This window comes from Gallus gallus, chromosome 4 (genome assembly GCF_016699485.2).
Source record: "Gallus gallus isolate bGalGal1 chromosome 4, bGalGal1.mat.broiler.GRCg7b, whole genome shotgun sequence".
NCBI lineage: Eukaryota > Metazoa > Chordata > Aves > Galliformes > Phasianidae > Gallus > Gallus gallus.
In genome coordinates, this window is record NC_052535.1 from 64,612,880 (window position 1) to 64,632,645 (window position 19,766).

Below are 19,766 nucleotides of genomic sequence, written 5' to 3' on the forward strand. Positions count from 1 at the left end.
ATGTTTTGGGCAGATGCTTGTTTAAAAGAGTTCTATTTTTTTCACGGGATCTCTATGTCATTGGCATTCAGTCCTTTCATACACACATTCCAAATGAGTTCTCCTTTTCTTTAGCTTAGCTAATGTCACACTGGTTAAAAGCAAAGGCTGTAGCTGTTTGTAATCGCATTTACAGCATCTCAGTAAAGTTACTTAATTATTCCTGCTTTCCATTTCTTGTTGTCTGTTTCATCAACCACGCAATCTTTTAATTTGTTTGTTCTTTTCTCAGCAAAAAATCAGCTAGAATTCTGTTGCCATATGCTGCGAGGAACAATAGACCCAAAAGAGCAACCTACGTATGAATATGTAAAATTTATAGGCAATTTCAAGTGTTTGAATAATGGTAAGTAATCTCCAGTCACATTAGAGTGGAATACTTTGGGAGCTTCATACCTGAACAGGCTTAGGATGATTGTGCAAAACTTAAGGAAAACCTAAAATCAATCTTTGAAAAGAGGAGCCTGAAACAGAGTTACATGCATTTTGTGTTATTTTAATGAAAACAAGGTAGGACTGCCCATCAGGTATTACACATACGTGCATTTGAAGGCAAAATATTAAGTCGTTCAGTTAAAGAAAGCTGCAAAACATTTTTAAATAGAGTGTAAGAGAAGTTTAAGTCGACACTTTGAAGTAAGAGCCTGAATTAATGTAAGTATAATCCATATTTAAGCAGGTGACTAAGTAACTTGAGGATCACCAACACTAAGTATCTGCTCTTCTCATTATTCTTGAAGTGAGCTGACAAGTAAAATGTGTGTTCTGCACTTCTCCCCCCACATTTCTACTTTCAGTGGCAGGAATTACCACTCAGATCAGTGGATGGACCATTATAGAATTTCACTTTTCTGCCCTGAATGACTTGTCTCATCTACTTGAAGTTATTTTTATTCATTATTTCCACTTTTGTACTACAGTATCTTAAGTTTGTTTGGGCAGCCTGTGCTGAGTAGCTGCTTGAGAGGCACATCTGTTTGGTTAGTCAGACAGGTGGACTGTGGGCTGTGCTCAGTAGATCACTTCTCATTAAAAAAAAAAATATCAAAAACTGTGTCTTGCAAATCAACTGACTTTTTCCATAGGATGGGGAGAAGTTGAATGTTAGAGCCAAAAGTAAGTATCTGATACTGTAGGAAAGCTAGAAAAACAGGTCTGTAAAGATCAAATATGATGTTAGTCTCAGAAAGAGGAGCTGGAAAACTGTGGGCTTATAAGTTGCAATTCAAGATCAGGAAATCATAGAATCATAGAATCAAATATTCCCACACAAACAACTGAACTATATAGCTGAACTATAGCCTCAGGAAGCTAACAAGGAGTTGAGTAGCAGCCATTGTGGACTTTTCAAGTACAAACAGCATTCACATCTGTTCAGTTTTCTCTACCAGAGTAGCACACTGTGTGGAGAAGACAAACTGTATGCTTTGAGACAGCTTTCGACCATGATCATAGTACATATCCATGAACGTGTAAGGGAAACACATGTTAATTGAAATTGGTAGGAGTAGCTGCAGGAACAGGTTGAAAAAGTTACCACAATTCACTGTCAAATGGAAGTTTTAATGTTTTTTTTTTCTGGATTCTGTCAGTATTTTCATTTATATTCTGAATAAGGGAACATAGTTGGCAGTCATACAGTGAAGCAAGAATGCCAAAAACATGCAAAATGTCTCAAGTATAGAAAATAAATTGGTTTTGGGGAGAAAAGCAGGCACATTTGTTAAGAACAAATGCAAAATGCTGCATTCAGGAATAACCACCTATACAGTGGAAAATAGATGATAGACAGTTAAATAGTAGTCCTTCAAAAAAAGTGGTTACTGTGGAAGGTAAACTGAACATGGCCAAAGTGCTGCGACCAGTCACCAAATTATGTAATTTTAGTGGAGAAATTTTCTTTATGGTTGTGTTCCTGTTGCTGCTGTTCCTTTGTATATATGTGCATGTATTCTCTGTAACAGTTTTCACGTTGGTGACAAATTCTGAAGAAACTACAGTAGATAAATACTGATCCATCTGCCTTGTGATGTGACTGCCATTCTCCTCCATGCCTGTGTTGTAACCTTTGTTGACCTCTTCTGTCTTCCCTCAGTTCCCAATTCGGCACACAACGGTTTTGAAGGAACTATTCAGCGGTCGCACCGGCCTTCATATGAAGACAAAGTTTGCTTTATAGCCACAGTTAGATTAGCTACACCTCAATTTATCAAGGTATGCACTTTCATATCATTTATGTCACATTTATATCATATCACTTATATATCATTTTAACCGTACTCTGAACAGGAAAACTTTAGAGAAAATGCATAGAGCACTTTATTGATGAAAGTCATAATGAATTCTGTCATACAGAATCACAGGGTTGGAAAGGACCTACAAGACCATGTAGTGCAACTGTCCTCCCATTACTATTGGTACCACAAGCCACTAAACCATATCTCGTAGCTCCTCATCTTGATGCCTCTTGAACACTGCCAGGGACAGCGACTGCACCACCTCCCTGGACAGCCCATTCCAGTGCCCAACCACTCTCTGAGAGAAAAAGCTTTTCATTGTGTCTAATCTAAATCTCCTCTGGTACAACTTGTGGCCATTTCCTTGGGTCCTGTTTGTTGCCTGGGAGAAGAGGCCAAACCCCTCCTCATCACAACCTCCCTTCAGGAAGTTGTGGTCTTTCCTCTGAGCAGGAGGTCTCTCCTCTGACCCTCCTCCTCTCCAGACTGAACAATCTCAGCTCCTTCAGCTGCTCCTCCTAAGATTTGTGCTCCAGACCCCTCACCAGTTTCATTGCCCTTCTCTGGACATGTACCAGGGCCTCAGTGTCTTTCTTGCAGTGAGGGGCCTAAAACTGAACACAGTACTTGAGGTGCAGAGTAGTGGGGGAGTGCTGAGTAGAGGGGGATGATTACCTCCCTGCTCTTGCTGGCCACACTATTTCTAGTGCAGGCCAGGATGGCATTGGCCCTCTTGGCCACCTGGGCACGCTGTCTGCTCATGTTCAGCCGAGCATCAACCAACACCTCTATGTCCCTTTGCTCTTCACAGTCATCCAGCCACTCAGCCCCAAGCCTATAGAGCTGCATGGGGTTACTGTGGCCAAAGTGCAGGATATGAAATTGAAAATATCTATGTTTCTTACTCTGGGAGTACTGTTGCAAGCTCCTGCAGTAGCTGAAGTAGAGATCTAGAGTACTCTCTATCCTATTTGTAAAGCCGAAGTAAGATCGCCATCTTCCTAAGCACGTATAGGCATGTACTGCTTGTACTGCCGTGCTTGTAGATGCTGAGCATGAGTTTACTAGCTCATTTAAATCAACTGAGCGTCAGCCTAGCAAGGCTGACATTAGATTCTACCTCAGTGCTATGCATCTAACAAAAAATCTCAGTGAAATTTACAAATTCTATACTTACTGTAAATTTATCCACTAACTTCAGGTAAGCCTGAATTTAAACAGAGCTTATGAATTAGAATAGAGCAGTTTTGAAAGAGATTTTTTTTTTTTTTCACTTTTCAGGAAATGTGCACTGTTGAAGAACCCAATGAAGAGTTCACATCTAGGCATAGCTTAGAATGGAAGTTCCTATTCTTGGATCACAGGTGCTGCAGTTCTTCCTATATATAGCAGCAATAGTAGCTGAATCACTTCTATGGCTGTAATGTGTAGAGTTCACTGATCAGTATTAATTATACTCATAGTTTATATTGAGTTTAATTTTTTATTATTTTTTTCTGAGAAAAACATAAAAAAATGCAAATGCAAAAAAAAAAAGCAAAAAAAAAAAAAATAATGATTTTGTTTTGTCCTGTCAAAAGAAAATGACTGTAATTTTTCTATTTATTAGGGCACCTCCAATAATAGGCTATCTTCCATTTGAAGTTTTGGGAACATCAGGCTATGATTATTATCATGTGGATGATCTAGATAATCTGGCAAAATGTCATGAGCATTGTGAGTATGACCAAGTTGCTAAAATGAGTTAATTTGCTTTCTAGATGTTCAGTTTAAAGTTTGTTAAGTGGTTTGAGTGAAGTTTTGTTGTATCTGTGAGTGAAGTTTCTTTACTCCTGTTCATTTGATACATACTACTGATCGTGGTATTTTTCTTTTGACACAGAACTGGAAAATAGATTCAACTTTTAATTTAGATTTTTCCTTGTGGTGCATTGGAGTGTACAGCACTATGATTAATACTTCTCCAGTTCTTCCAATAGCATTTAAAAGGCTCTGTGATGTTTTATAAATACAAAAATTGTCTAGGCATGTGATAGAATAAATTCTCTGTTTAGCTATGATTTTCTTCAGTTTTTTTGCATATGAGTATTTCCCTATATATAAAAGCTCTACAAAAATGGTCATTTGAATTTTGCAATTCTCAGACAAGTGCAGATTCTTTCTGGTAGAAAACTACAATTTAATTCTCTTCTTAGCCTTAATATCAGATTGAACATGGGCTCAGAACATGAGGAGTTGGGAAATAATGCTTATTATATAATTGCAGTATTTATAAACTGGAAAGGCAGTAAACTTTATTCTTCACTTTTACAGTAATGCAATATGGGAAAGGGAAGTCATGTTATTACAGATTCCTTACAAAGGGACAGCAATGGATTTGGCTGCAAACACATTACTATATCACGTACCACCAGTGGAATTCCAGGCCAGAGTTTATTGTCTGTACGCACACAGTTGTAAGGTAAGTTTTTCTTGCTAAATCCATGTTAGAGATATTCATGGGAGCTGTATTGCTAGTTAGTATTGTTTTGAGATAGAAAATAATAAATAGTAAGGAATTACTGGAAAACTTCCCGCGGTACTTTGTAAGCAAGATACATCAGAGGAGTTTGTATTCAGAGGTGTATTTTTAAAATCATCTGGGGATTAAACACCATATTTGGTTTGTTCTTCTAGTTATGCAGAAGTCAGAGCAGAAAGGCGGCGAGAACTTGGTATTGAGGAGTCTCTGCCAGAGATAAAAGCAGATAAAGTGAGTAACAAACCTTTTGTTTCACTTCTTTATTTCATAGTAAAAATAATATGTAGTAAATACTTAGCAGCAAGAAGTATTTGTCCTATTTAAGTAATTATTTCAATCTTTAAATAGTGTGTCTATTTGAAGTCATTGAAGTTTAGGAAGGATGTTTAACTGTTATTCCACTCCTCCTCTTCTCAGCAGTTTATTTCCCTACGTCCCTACTGCAGTTATGTTCATACATAAATATTCGTCCTTACTGGAAGGACCCATACAAGGTCAGCATGCAGAGATGACTTAAAGGAATTCACAGGAAAGTAGGAATTGTTTCATTATGTGACTCTCTTCTACTTCTTAGATGTATGCAAAATTCATTTTGAATGAGCACCCTTGGAAGCTCAGCAAGTCTTAGTTGAGCCAGCTTGTGCAGATACACTGTGGTGTTTTTCCTTTGGCAGTTCAGAAGGTTTCATCTGGCAGAGCTCCTTCTAGTGGAATTAACTTTTCCTTCTTCAAAAGGATAAGCAGTTCACTCCTAACACAGGTGTTCAGACTTAGCTGAGTTGCTGGAGGAGGTCAGCTCAGCAGTCAAATTGTGACATGTCAGCATGCATTTTGGTTTCTAGGCTTCTATGGCTTTGTTTTGTTATAAAAATTGTTATAAAAGAGTAGAAGTTACAGATGCAAAGCAGGACGCTACTTCTGTGCAGTTAGTGATGAAAGGGATTGATGAGCACTGTATGGTCTTAGATATTTGCTTCCAGAAATGTACACTGTGTGCTGAATCTGATAAAATAGCTGTTCATTCTGTGTGTCTCTTCAGAGTCAAGACTCTGGGTCTGATAATCACATCAACACGGTGAGCCTCAAAGAAGCTCTGGAAAGGTTTGATACCAGCCCCACACCTTCTGCTTCCTCCAGGAGTTCAAGAAAATCTTCACATACTGCAGTATCAGATCATTCATGTAAGCATCAACTATTGAATATATAAGTTCCTTCTTAGTGAAGACTTTCGCTGTTTTACTTAATTAAATCCATCTCTAGCAATTAATCATCGTTTTATTAAAAGTGTGCAGATGAGAGTGTCCTTTGTGATGGGTCAGAGATATTCTGGCCACTAAGATTTTCAGACCTTGTGTAATGGTTTCTGCTTTTAAAACTGCAGTAGCAGCCCCTACACTGCCCTGTTTCAGTCCATCAGATTGCATTATTTTTGGAAATGCAAGGCAAAAAAAAAAAAAAAAAAGAGTCCAAGCCTTAAGTTTTTTTAATTCAGGAATAGTTTCCTGTGATTTGATTACTGCATTGCGGAATTGAGATTGCTGTTAATATCCTTTTCTTGTAACAACTTTGTCAGCGACACCAACTAAAATGACAGTGGACACTAGCACTCCCCCAAGACAAAGCTTATCTGCTCATGAAAAGTCTACACAAAGAAGATCATCTCTGAGTAGTCAGGTAACGCTTTGAAGAAAATTTTTGTACTTAAATCAGTGCATTTTTGCTTTAAAATGTAGTATTAAATTCATGTAACCTTCATTTTATTTCCTCTGAAAACACAACATTTAAAGTGTAAGACTTTTACTTGTGATATGTGACTGTCATTTCTATGCATCTGCGGTATACTACATTTTAAGGGAATGCAATAATTAAGCGTGTAGGCATTTGTGTTTTGGGCTTCAGAATTTGTAGGAATGTATCTTAGTCTGTGCTTTCACTCGCACATAACTTCTTTATGTGATTCTGCATTTTGTATGTATCTGTGTGTGTATAAAATTGTATGTACAACATAACGCTGTGTGTCCCTATAGATGATTCATATAGATTTGTACCTCTAAGAATATCAGCAAATACTTAAATACGGTTTCTGAGATCTTAATAACGTGAGAAAATATAATGCTTTGTGTGCTTAGTGCTCATATTCCATATTCACATTCTCTTCAGAAATAGAATGTGTATTAAATTATGTATTTTACTGATATGTTGTGTAATGTGTTAGTTTAAGAACAGAAGTGTCAACTTCCAAACTTGTTGGAAAGTTTTTGCCCTTACTGTGAAAAAGAATTTTAAAGCAGGCTTATTTTTCCTGTTTTATACCTGCTGCTTCTTATATATTTTTAGCAGGGAACCAATTATATAGAGTTCATGTGTATTATAATTTTTTTGTGTGTGTTGTTAATTCTTTAAGATTTAGGTTTAGGTATTTCAAGAAATATACTTGTTTTTTTCATATATTCATGTGATGCCATTTTAGAATTGATAGTTTATGTAAGGAAGTATTTCATGTCAAGTTTGAAGTCCATTCTCTTCTAGTTATGCAGCATTTTTTCTTAAATCCTAGTCTTTAAGCTCCCAGTCTCTTGGACAACCAGTAACACAGCCAACGATGTCGCAGCCTGCTACTTTACAGCTCCAGTCCAGCATGTCCCAGGTATAGGTTAAGTTGGTTTACTAAGTTGCTTTATTATTTATTAAACAGATTGATCTGAATATAAAGTTAATTTCTCTTTCAAAAACTGAATTCTTATATGTCAAAGCTGCCTTTAATGTTGTTCTCAAAATGAGCAAATTTCTGTTTGACAGTTTCTGAACTGTGAGATCTTTTAGCATCCACAGTACCGTGTGAATTACTGAAGTTTTTAGAGGGTCTTAGTGATTTGAGTGCCAATCAGTTTCTTTTGCTGTGATTTGTTTTGCTTTGTTCTAAGCAGGCTAATTCTGATGCATCAGTTAAACATGAAGTCTGTGACTTTTTTGTACTGATGATTTTGTCCTTGGTTGATGACTACTAGCAGTTTAAAAAGCAGTGCTTGATTTCTTCGCTAGTCTGGAGGAGTGTATTTACTACTTGTGAATTAAATGTGATTATTTTTGCTCAGCTTATAATTTATACATGCCACTACAGCCTGTCTTTCAGTTTTCAGCTCAATTAGGAGCTATGCAGCACCTAAAGGACCAGCTAGAGCAAAGAACACGCATGATAGAGGCAAATATTCATCGGCAGCAGGAAGAGTTGCGGAAAATTCAAGAACAGCTTCAGATTGTCCACGGTCAAGGACTGCAGGTGAGTTAGTGTAACTCACACACATTTGATCTGTAGAGAATTTAGGGATCTAAAATGAGTTTTGGATACTTCATTCCACAATGGCATTCTCTGTACTTCTTGTTAGCTGTCTTCTGGACCTTGTGTGCCCAAAATTCATAGAACTGATGTTACTGTTCCTGAGGTACTTACCATTTTGCTTCTGAATATATCTAGGTGTGCCCCAACGTATTCTTTCAATGTTCAGTGGCTTGTGCTACCTAAATGTGAAAAAATGTGTTGTAGTGGTTATTACTTCTTGAATAGCTCTGCTGCCATTAGAATATTCACCCAAAATGTGCAAAATGAATGTTTATTTCCCCTTTTAGCTCAGGGGTGTAAAAATCATGCCTCTTGGATGAATGCATACCTCTTAGAAGATTGTCCCAACTATCAGGCTTAGATCCTCTTACGCATTCTCCTAGTGAGGTGGCTATACATTGTGTGGCATTCTGGAGTAGCTATTCAGCCACAAAGACAGGAAGTCTAGAGGACTATAGGGAATGGCCTCAAGTTGTGCCAGGGAAGATTCAGGATGGAGGTTACAAAATACTACTTTTCTGAAAGAGTGGTCAGGCCCTGAGATGGGCTGCCCAGGGAGGTGGTGGAGTCACCAACCCCAGAGGCATTCAAAGAATGTTTAGATGTTGTGTTGAGGGACATGGTTCAGTGAGAGCTGTTGGTGATGGGTGGATGGTTGGACTGGATGATTCTGTAGGTCTTTTCCAACCTTGGTGATTCTGTGATTCTATGCATTACCCAGTCTAGCAGATGAGAGTAACAAAGACCTGTCTACCTGATTTCTGTATTTTAACCAATATATGTATTTTATGTATTTTTACTTTTGTCATTCTGTTTTCAGCAGCTATCTTGGGAGGAAAAGAATGACCTTATTGATTGGACTTCTCTAGCTTAATAAAAAAACAAACAAAAAACTAAAGTACATCATAAGAAAAGAATCTAAATAGTTTCAGTGTGCACTCTGAATAAATAGTAAAAAAAATTGTACTTCCTGGAAGTATTGAGTACGTTGCTTAAATTATGTTGAGGAATCAGAGTTTCTGGCATGTGCTTTTTTGTGTTTTACTGTGATCTCACATAAGCCTTCCAGCAGTAGATTGCTTTATAGGTGCTTGAAAGGAGAGCTATCACAGCTATCATCCCATGCACTGCAAAGGGACCTTATTTAGGACTAAGGAAAGTGGAATGTAAATCGAAGTGCTGCACATTTTATGTTATTACATTGAGTCATTGTAGTTTGTAGTCTAACATTTTGTAAAGACTCAAAATACTTTGATGCTAAATTCAGTTTATTGAAATGAGGTGATATTGGAAAATTGAGTATAACCAGTATGGTTTAGTAATCGCCAAGGAAGATTGTCTTCTTGGTGCTATGTCTGTTTTCTGAGATTTTGAATTAGTTTCACTTCTAGATGCTCAGCAAAGCAGCATGTCTAAAGAATTTGATCTTTAGACAGTTACAGCCTACATTAAATATTACTTCTAATTTAAAAACAAATATTAAACCTCAATGTTTAGGGCTTTAAAAATCAGGATTCTCATTCTTAGATGTTATAGTGGAGTCTCTGAATACAGACCCTGTATGGGAGTTAGCTCTTGATAGTTGTTGATATCAGATGCTCAACATCTGATATCAACAGATGCTGTTTGAGCATCTGATAACTGGGATGAAGCTTTATCTTGTATTAATATCATAAGAAATTAATTTTAGTTTTCCTAGATATTGAACAATTAACAGATTTTTCTTAAGAGCTAATTTTAGGATTTTTTTTAAGATGTTCTTGCAGCAGTCAACTTCTGGACTAAACTTCAGTTCTGTGCAGCTTACATCTGGAAATTCTTCAAGTGTTCAGCAACTTGCACCAGGAAACATGCAAGGTCAGGTTGTTCAAACTAATCAGACTCAAAGTGGAATGAACACAGGACATACAAGTACACCACACATGATCCAGCAACAGCCTTTGCAGAGCTCTGCATCACAGGTAAAATTCTCACTAGTGAGAAATGCAATAATAGCTTCCCTGACTTCTCCCCCTGCAATTTTTTTGTGACTGTGTCCTTCGAATCAAGTTCATTTCGTGATGTTCAGAGTTTTACAGTTGAAATGTACTGATGTTCTTGCTAATGCAGTTTCACGCCTTGCTTTAATTTTAAAACTTAGAAACGTAAATAATTACAAATACAATTAATTACAATTTACAAATGCAAATAATTCCAAATGCTTTTTGGAAAAACCAGTATACAGAAAACAGTTAGCTTTCCTTTTTGTGAATTTTTATGAATTTTCTATTGACAGAATGTACAGCATGAGAACATTTGTACTAATTGAGCTTGAAACCCAGTTTCCAGACACTGACCTCTACAGTAAATGCCTAGAAAAACATAAGAACAGAAAAGGCATATATTGATGATTCTGAAGTTGACTTTTCTGCTCCTCAGCAATTTCAGTCAGGTGCCATAGGTGATGCCTTTTGCATTTTAAATGCCTTTGATGGATTTTTCTTGTATGGGTTTATCCAGTTTGTTTTGATTGCATGTAAACTTCTGAAATCCACAGTATCTTGCAGTGAGTTCTACAGCTGTAGCTCCTGCAAAATTTGTTGATGTTTGTTTTTGAACCTGCCACCTAGCTTTCATACTGAGAAATACACTGTGTAGTTACTCACTTTTCATCTTAGTCATGCATAATTTCAGGGTCTTCTGTCATATGTCTATAAACCTTTTTCTCAAACTGAGGACTTCTAAAGTGTTTGACAATTTTATAGAGAGGCTGCTTATAATTGTAATTTCTGTGGTCATCCTCCTCTTTACTTTATTCCAAATTCCATACTACTTTTTAAAATCCGTGATGAGGCAGAGTAATGGTGGACAGTTTATCACTTTAGCATTAAGTTAGTTCCAGACTTTGAAGTATGAAATTGATTGAGGTAATGTGCGTGTTTTAATGTGGCACAGAGATGCTAAAGGAATGGAAGACAGGATCTTGAACAAACAGTATGCAAGCAGATGAAATATTAAGGAAAAAGATATTCTGAAGAGGAGAAGAGATTAAGAGATTTTCAGATGCCCTAGAGCCAGTCCCACCTCCAAATCCTCAATTGATAGGAAATACCTGTCTACTTTAAAGTAAGAATTCATTTGTAATAGAAAAACATTAGCAGTTGTAAAGCATGGGTAATTACAATGAGGAAGATGGCTGTAGTAGCTGGCTATTTTCAAGTGACTGATTCATTACATATTCTTCCTTTACAGCATAATCAGCAAAATGTACTTAGTGGACACGGTCAACAATCTTCTCTTGCCGGTCAGTCCCAGAACACAGTCTCAACACCTTTGTATAACACTATGGTGATTTCTCAGCCAACAGCCGGAAATGTGGTCCAGGTTCCTTCTAGCTTACCACAGAACAATAACCAGAATGCTGCTGCAGTAACTACTTTTACACAAGATAGACAAATCAGGTAAGTTTTCAAGACCATATTGGGATGACTTGTAGGTATGTTACCACAGCATTTATAATATCATGTATGGAAAAGTAGCATAAAGACCCATATTATTTGTTATTGTAATTGCACAGCTGTTTAGCTTAAACTTAGCTTAAGCTTCTGCTTAAACTTTACCCAAAGTGGTGTGTTCATAGGCTTATCATAACCAGTAGTGTTCAACAGGGTATGAACCTGACAAAATCTGCTTTTGTCAAGAGCACCTAAGGCTGGATGCATTTTTCCTAAAGTGATGCCAAATGTCTTTTTCTATTGACAGATTTTCTCAAGGTCAGCAGCTTGTAACAAAACTTGTCACAGCCCCAGTAGCGTGTGGAGCGGTAATGGTACCAAGTACTATGTTTATGGGACAGGTGGTGACAGCTTATCCCACTTTTGCTGCCCAACAGCAGCAGCCACAGACTTTGCCAGTAACACAGCAACAGCAGCAGCAGCAGCAGCAGCAGCAGCAAAGTCAGCAAGACCAGCAGCAGCAGCAGCAGCAGCTCACTGCAGTTCAACAACCAGCTCAGCCACAGCTGACCCAGCACCCGCAACAGTTCCTACAGGTAATGTAGCATTCTCTAGAAGTTTGTCAGTCCTGAGACTTTCAGCATGCTTATCTTAGAATTATCTTAAAATACTTAGGCTGCTATGAAAGTAATGACTTGTATTTAGTTCCATGGAAACCATAACTGATACAGAGAACACAGTAACACTGTTTGATAGAGCAAGCTCTCAGCTACAAAACAGTTTTTCAGCATGGTCTGTACTATTAGCTATTCATTTTCACCTGCAATGAAAAAGAGCCTGCATGCTATGCTCATAAAAATCCATACCAACAGAGATGACCCACTGTTTCACAGCTGCTATAATTGTATTGTTACTAGGAAAATGTTGCCCACACAGTCCATCTTTCATCGGCCTGAACTGTGCGGGGCCATCTAGAATGAGCACTAAGGTAATTTAGTCCAGCTGCCAACCCATCACCCCATGCCCACTCTAACCATGCCCCTCACTGCCACATCTACATTAAACACCCCCAAGGACGGTGACTCCACCACCTCCCTGAGCAGCCTGTTGAACAAACTTTCTCACTATGTGCAGTCTGCCTTTTACAATAAAAGAGGTTTCCTGGATAAAGGTGGAATTTCCACAGTGGAGTAAGTAGCTGGAAACTCAATCTAAGTTTATGTGGACAAGGAATAGTTAAGATTCCATTTATGGATGAGTAAAATTTGCTTTACCTGGGCCAGTGGCAGGAAATATTAGCTTGTTAAAAAGCTTTTCCGTAGGAAAATGGAACTTCAGCCACTCATCAGGCAAAGGCTTTTTAGCTGCAAGCTGAAATCTCTGATCAAAAGGAGAACTGAAGAATACCTAGTTATTTGAATTTCAGCACTCATTCATGCTGTTTAGCAGGTAGGTAGTGTCTGTCCCTGCTTTTAAATTAAAAAGTTCATGCAGTTTTGACTTCATACTTTTGAAAACAAGAAGATTGTGGAAGATGAAGGTCTCCAATGGTCTGTTCCTGTCCTGGCATTTCTTTCTGGGCAACAGTTTAGGGTTTTTAATGTAAACTTGTCAGCCCTCCCTCCCTGTTAAGTGCTAGAATTTGAAGAAAGGCACATGGTTGGGGTTTTTTTTGTTTTTTTTTTCCCTCTCTTTAAAGAAGAGAGGAAAGGAGCAGTGCTTTTCTTGCCTGTGTTCATAGAATCATAGAACAGAATAGTTTGGACTGGAAAGGACCTCAAAGATCATCAAGTTCCAACCTCCCTGCCACAGGCAGGACCACCAACCTACAGATCTGGTACTAGACCAGGCTGCCCAGCGCCGCATCCAACCTGGTCTTAAACACCTCCAGGGACGGGGCATCCACAGCCTCTCTGGGCAGCCTCTCTCAGCAACTCATCACCCTCTCAGTAAAAAACTTGCCCCTGATATCTAATCTAAATCTTCCCTCCTTTAGTTTAAAATCAGTCCTCCATGTCCTGTCACTACCTACCCATGTAAAAAGTTGATTTCCCTCATGCTTATGAACTCCTTCTCCCAGTCTGATTCTGCAGGTGCCCCAGTGATGTAGTTGTTCTGGATTGAGATGTTCAGTTCCTTTTGTACCCATCTTTCGCTGCTTTTTCTTCAGCACCGTCACCTTTTGTTTCTAAGGAAAGCGACATTAAAAATAAGCGTTATTTGCAGTAATGATTAATCCCCTTCAAAGGAGATGTTTGGGTCTGCAAATGGGGCAGCTTCCTTGGTTTTCTTCCTTGGATTTTTAACCAGGGATAAATTTGATCTGTGCCAAGTTATGCTTTGGCACGCCAAGGCACTGCTTTCCTGTGTGGCTGCAGCAACAGATGTATATGGCTAAAATAGATTCCTTAAGCCCCGTTATGCTCCTGTGGTTTGAAATGGGGACAAATTGCCATGTGCTCTACCCACTGTCGCAGGAAATCGCGAAGACCAGCTGCTTTATCAAATGCTCTAAGTATCTCCATTAATGCCAACTAATCTTTGTGCTGTTGGTTCAGCTTCAGTGACCAAATCAGAAGTTTGTTTTGACTCAGTTCTTCCACAACGTTACAAAGCAGCCAGGCCTGCGCTTCTCAGAGCAGCAGAAAACATAATTTTCTTCTGTTTGCGTGTTTTAGACATCCAGGTTACTTCACGGAAATCAGTCAGCTCAGCTTATCCTCTCTGCTGCTTTCCCACTACAGCAAAGCACTTTTACTCAGTCCCACCACCAGCAGCACCAGCCGCAGCAGCAGCAGCTCTCACGGCACAGAACTGACAAGATGACGGATCCTTCCAAAGCGCAGCCACAGTAGCTGGGGGCTCTGCCTCTCTGGGAAGTCAGCTACCGGGAGGGGGCTGCTCCATAACCACTTGCACTGAAGTTGCAGAGGTAGCAGTACAAAGCCTTTCTAACGCCGCGGTATTGAGACCTACAGCTAACTTCTGGAATCTGTTAAGGAAAACCACCAGGTGATGGCAGGGACGTGGCCAACTTTGATCGTTGTCCCGGTTTCTGTGCTCTAAAGGGTTTGCTGCCATGTGTTAATTTGTCCAGGTGAAATCAAAAAATGTGACTGAAATGAGAGGGATGCTGAAAATATTGGTATTTTTTATCAGTTCTGTACATTTTTAAAGTACTAAAATGGACACAGAGCAATTGTTTGATTTAGCAGAAAAAAAATGCCAGGAATATAGCCCGACAAACATCTAATTTTTTCAGATGATTATGGGACAGTAAATATTTTGAAAATGTTGTGGGAAATCCAGTTCTCTGTTGTACAGATGCTGTAAAATATTGTGTATATGTCTGCATAAAAGGAGAAAGAGCAAAATATTTTATATGATGCATGAAATGTAATCTGTTATTTGTAGGTTTGAATATGTTTCCGCAGATTTTCACGCCATACTCAGACTGATGTTTTCCTCTGTTCTGCCCCTTTGTTTACAACATGCTGCATCGTTACTTTCACCCTCAGTGTGGGCACAAGTCTCCCGTTTGTGCTTTGTCTGTGATGTCCCAGTCTGTTCGGTGAGGTATGGTGTGTTGGTCAGTTGACTTCTCGAGGTTAAATTATTGACGAAGCCGTTTGAACTGGTGATCATGCATCAGGGTTCAGGGTGTTCAGGTTCATGGGTATCATCCATCGTTTCATACCTAATTCATTTTATTTGAGAAAAAAAAAAAAAATAATAGGAATTTGCACTGCTTCCTTGCGGATGGTTTGGAATTTTATTCCCCAAAGCTATCTTTTGATATAGTTCATAGTTGGAAATATTTATGTAAAATGTTTAAAAGCAAAAAAAAAAAAAAAAGACGGTAATTTTCAAGAATGTTTCAGTTATAGGAGTAATTTGCACAAGAAATATATTTACATTTAATAACCTTTTGGGCACTTTTTAACCACTTTCTCTGTGGTGAGAATTGTAACTTGTTAAAATATGTTGGAATCTTTTTATTCTCATTCAAAAATTAGATCTTTCTTTAGTCAGAACTAATTCAGGGTCATTTTAACAGCGACAGAAAAACCCATAGTGCCTTGATTTTAATTCAGGTGATAATGTTGAACATCTTGACGTACGGTGTCTCGAATCTGTAACCATTCTCGATTTTGAAGTCTTAGTGCATTGTCAGCCAAACTCGTGTATCTACTTCATAGCTGTTTCTGCATTGTGATCTTCTCAATAATGATCCGAGTTGAGAACGTGAGCGTTTTTTGAGTGCTGCTCCCCCTCAAACACTAAGTCAGAAACTGAGGAGTCTCTGCAATCTCAGACCTTGAAGGTATTGTTCTTGAAGATGTAAAACCAGAGAGTACTCCTTTAGCCGGAGTAGGGAGGGTGTCCCGATTTCAAATAATAACAGCCAAAAATCATTTCTGTAGTGTTTAGAGTATGTCTCGGGGGAGCTCATGGTCCATTTAGGAGATATCACTGAACTAAGACTTCAGAAGGCAACTTCACTTTATAAAGAAAATAAAAAGTTCCAACAGATACGATGTGCTATTTTAGGTAGGGTTTTATGGTACTAGTTTGTGAAAACCACAACTTTAGAGGAAAATAAACAAACGCAGATAGATCTGAGAATTAAAGTAAAACAGCAAACGCAGTTAAAATTAGTAGTAGGGAGAGAAAGCTGGATTAATCTTGAATACCGAGGAGGAGAGTTGAATGAATGTAACCAAATGGTGACGGACTGTTTTGTACTCTGGAACAGTTTGATTGTATTACTGGGTGAGCCAAACCCGCAGGAGGGTGGCACCAGTTCAGCGAGCGCTCCATGCCGTTGATGGCATTTTGGGGCTGGCCTTTGCCTCTCCAGGTGTCCCACCATTGCATCTTTGTTGTTCCCCACTTACAAAGCAAGAGTTTGGTACCAAAAAGCACAGTCGTGAACAAGGAAGGAGCGTGAGAAATACAGTACCAAAGAGAGTTAGATTGCGTTCTGCTCCAAGAGGCCTCTCGCAGCAAGGAGGGGGTGCCAGTACCAGACATAGCAAGGAGAAATTCCCCTTCTCTAAAAGGATTTCTGCCATTCTCTGAGCTGGGATGAGGGTCAGAAGCCCGCTGCTGTAGAGTTCCATGTAACAAAGTTTGCCTTGCTCTGCTCTGCTGCCGCACCATCCACCTGTTTCGAAAATGAGCTGCGTTACCGGAGGTCTGTGCTAGCAGCACTGCTGCTTAATGGAAGTAGGTTAGAGAAACATTGTTAACCATTTACAGTAATAACAGAGCACTAAAAAAGAAATCTGGGAGAGCTTTAATAGTGCTGTTAGAACCACGGAATAGTGGTAAAATAGTTTTATTAAGCTATTATACTGAGAATTACAAAAAATAGAGATAACAGCCAGCCAGTTAATGATGCAGCTTTTTATATGAAGCTCCATTTAAACTTCTCTTCCCATTCCCCCCTTCCCCAGTACTCTCACGTGCTGCTATAGGTCTGTTGGTAAAATGCTGAACTAGGTGAGAGAAAATAGAAGTCAGTGATAGCAGGGCTGCTGAAAGAGAATAAAGAAATGTAAGCTTTGATCAAGAAGCTTTTTGTAACCTCAGAGAGAGCTCATTCAATTGCAGAGCTACCAGCCAGTAGGCAAAGCATAGAAGGTGGGGAAATTCAAAGAAACTGGAAAAATACAGCATCCTTTTGACAAACACCTACCGTGAATCGGGCAAACTTTATCCAAAAGTATGTAGAACTCATTCCATGTTCTGTGCAAGGGTGCAAATGCTTCGTTTCACAGCTGCTGACTCAAAGGTGTATATTTCAGGTGTCTGCGGCTTCCCCCTTGCTGGATCAATTGCTGAGCTGTCCCTGATTTTAGTGGGAAGAGGACCAGGCTGTCGCCTCTTTCTTAATCAGCCTTTTGCTTCTGCCTGAATCATTTACTACAGTCATAGATTATTTGCAACATCCTAATCAATAGCATGATAAGGAATGCTGCGATGCTGCAGGTTCTGGGGTGCAGATGTTACAGAATGACTCTGACAGAAGGGAAGGAGTCTGTTAAGGAGAGGGTTGTATTTGTGAAGGCACGGTCCGGTGGTACGGAACGGAGTGAAACAGACAGAGTTGCATGGAGTTTAGAAGACAGACATTGTTCGCCTGTGATGGGCGAGGATTTGAAGAAAAGCTTCTAGGAAAATTACAGAGAAAAAGAATATATAGCTATTTTTATATTATATTTAATATATATTTGTATATAAATATGAAAAGATTCTAGTAGGAGCTCTCCGTATGCCTTCCATTTCATCTAGAAGGTTTACCTTCTGCACTATGGTTCCGGTGTGTCGCCACTCGTGTGGGCATCCTGCCTGCTGCCAAACACCAAAATCAGTAACCCAGTATCCTTACAACAGGTAGGTTTCATTTCAGCTTTATGTAAAAAATTAATTAAAAGAAAGCTCTATCAGGCAGTTTTTCATGGAAAGAGAAATTCTCTTAAGATTCAAATAGCACTTTCTATCTTTTATTTTATGTTTATTTTTTTGGAGTAATAAGAAGCACTTTACTGAAAAGACTATTTGAAAAGCAGTTTATTTCTTTAGTCAGTGAAACTGTTAAGGGGGGGCATCGAGGAATAATGTGTAAAACTGTCAAACAGAGACATTTCTGGAAAATGTTTCTGGAATACGGTGATCCTTTGAGGCTCAAAGTGCAAGATGAGAAAGGCTCGTAGAACTGGTTGGCTTCGTGTTTTACATGGCGTGGGGAAAGGATGAATGGATGATGGCTTCCTTTGGAGGAGACCTTTTACGTTGCACAGTTGCCTATGAGAGAGACTCATCTGGAGGCCCACCTGCCTGCTCAGTAATTCTAAGTGTCCCTTAGGATTATAACGTGTGTGACGGTGTACCGCAGGGTTAAAGATGTGGCCTTGTGCAGATGTTGAAGTCGATTCAAAAACCATGCATACGTTCAGAGAACTTAACCCGGGTATTGCGATGAGTGCTGTAGATGTCGCGGCGTCGGGAGATGTCGGACGCCACATTCATGAGTTTCTGTATTTGAAATCGTTCTTAAAATTAGATGTACAGTCAGAGGACTGGAAAAAAAAAAAGGTTATTATTTTGATTAAAAGGAGAGAGACTAGTTTTAATAATTAACTTTTTATTTTTTTACTTATCCCTGGTGGAAAAAAAGTTGAAGAGTTAAATGAATTTGGATTAAAAAAGACGTATTTAAACCAATTACAGTAGGTGAGACAACTGTGAGCGGACATTCGAAACTGTTGTGGTTGTCCTGAGACTGGATGGTTGCTTTTTCAGTATCATGATTTGTAACACTACATTCCTTGTCTTTCTTTTTAGCCAGGTGATTTAAGCTCTGTTGTACTTCATGCTGTGTCATCTGCATGAGTTGTGCCAGCATGATAACGCTCTATTCAAAGAAATTGTACCTAAATAAAAAGGAGGGAAAAAAAAAACCCACAAAACAAAACACTGTGTCTGAACAAAATACTGTGTGGCCTATACAGAGAGCCTAGCTATGACTGAGAGATGCTGCATTAATAGACAATCAGTGGGTAAATTATTTATGGAACACTTTTGGGAATGGTCTTAAAGGCGTTACTGCTTTGAAAGCAGTTGGTGAGTCGTGCTTTCTAAGAAGGAAGGTAAAACCTATTTATTTTAAAATACATCGGATTGAATGTTGAGTTTTTAAGCAGTGTTGATTTCACAGCGTCTCGGGTTCCAGTTTTGTTTTGTATTTTTTGAACTGGCATTTGCTCTGTATTCGTTCACCAACGACCCCTAATGCCGCTCATATTGACGTCAGGAAATGTAGATGCAGTTCCCTGGTGTTCGTGTGACCATTACTAACTGTCAATTTTTTTTTTTTTAATTGAATAAATGTAACGTTTAAAATTTTGCTTTTTGTAGCTTCTAAAGGTTCTAGAATTTTATTTTTTCCTGAGTTCCTTCATGTCACTTCGGTAAGAGTTTCACAGTGAAGTGCTCTCCTACCCTTCCCACAGATGTAACAAAGGCACTCTCTACCCCCCAACAACTGACGTGTGAGAAGTTGCTTGATGTCAATTTTACCTTCTCTCCCTCCCCAGAGAAATGACTTGTGAGACTTCAGTAAAAATGCATACTGTACTCCTTTCTTGTCTGCTCTCTGTATCTCTTCGTTAACTGCCGGCCTGCACCGA

At 38.8% G+C, this 19,766-nt stretch overlaps 1 protein-coding gene across 22 annotated transcripts in view; it reads left to right on the forward strand.

Annotated features, from left to right (window-relative positions):
- The window catches only part of CLOCK (clock circadian regulator), a 55,311-nt gene extending 35,598 nt beyond the window's left edge, over positions 1 to 19,713 (forward strand). For 14 of the 22 annotated variants that reach the window (XM_046939816.1, XM_046939820.1, XM_046939819.1 and 11 more), the window contains 14 exons: positions 272 to 385; positions 2,135 to 2,253; positions 3,558 to 3,640; positions 3,886 to 3,992; positions 4,590 to 4,737; positions 4,953 to 5,028; positions 5,837 to 5,978; positions 6,371 to 6,471; positions 7,355 to 7,444; positions 7,919 to 8,077; positions 9,892 to 10,098; positions 11,369 to 11,577; positions 11,879 to 12,167; positions 14,250 to 19,713. In XM_046939816.1, the coding sequence (XP_046795772.1) occupies positions 272 to 385; positions 2,135 to 2,253; positions 3,558 to 3,640; positions 3,886 to 3,992; positions 4,590 to 4,737; positions 4,953 to 5,028; positions 5,837 to 5,978; positions 6,371 to 6,471; positions 7,355 to 7,444; positions 7,919 to 8,077; positions 9,892 to 10,098; positions 11,369 to 11,577; positions 11,879 to 12,167; positions 14,250 to 14,426 (2,021 nt within the window). In that variant the 3' untranslated portion in view covers positions 14,427 to 19,713. Of the gene's footprint in view, positions 1 to 271; positions 386 to 2,134; positions 2,254 to 3,557; positions 3,641 to 3,885; positions 3,993 to 4,589; positions 4,738 to 4,952; positions 5,029 to 5,836; positions 5,979 to 6,370; positions 6,472 to 7,354; positions 7,445 to 7,918; positions 8,078 to 8,183; positions 8,241 to 9,891; positions 10,099 to 11,368; positions 11,578 to 11,878; positions 12,168 to 14,249 lie in introns of all 22 variants that reach the window. The other 8 variants (XM_015285398.4, XM_040698661.2, XM_046939821.1 and 5 more) reach the window with 5 other exon arrangements.
- Positions 19,714 to 19,766: the final 53 nt, after the last annotated feature.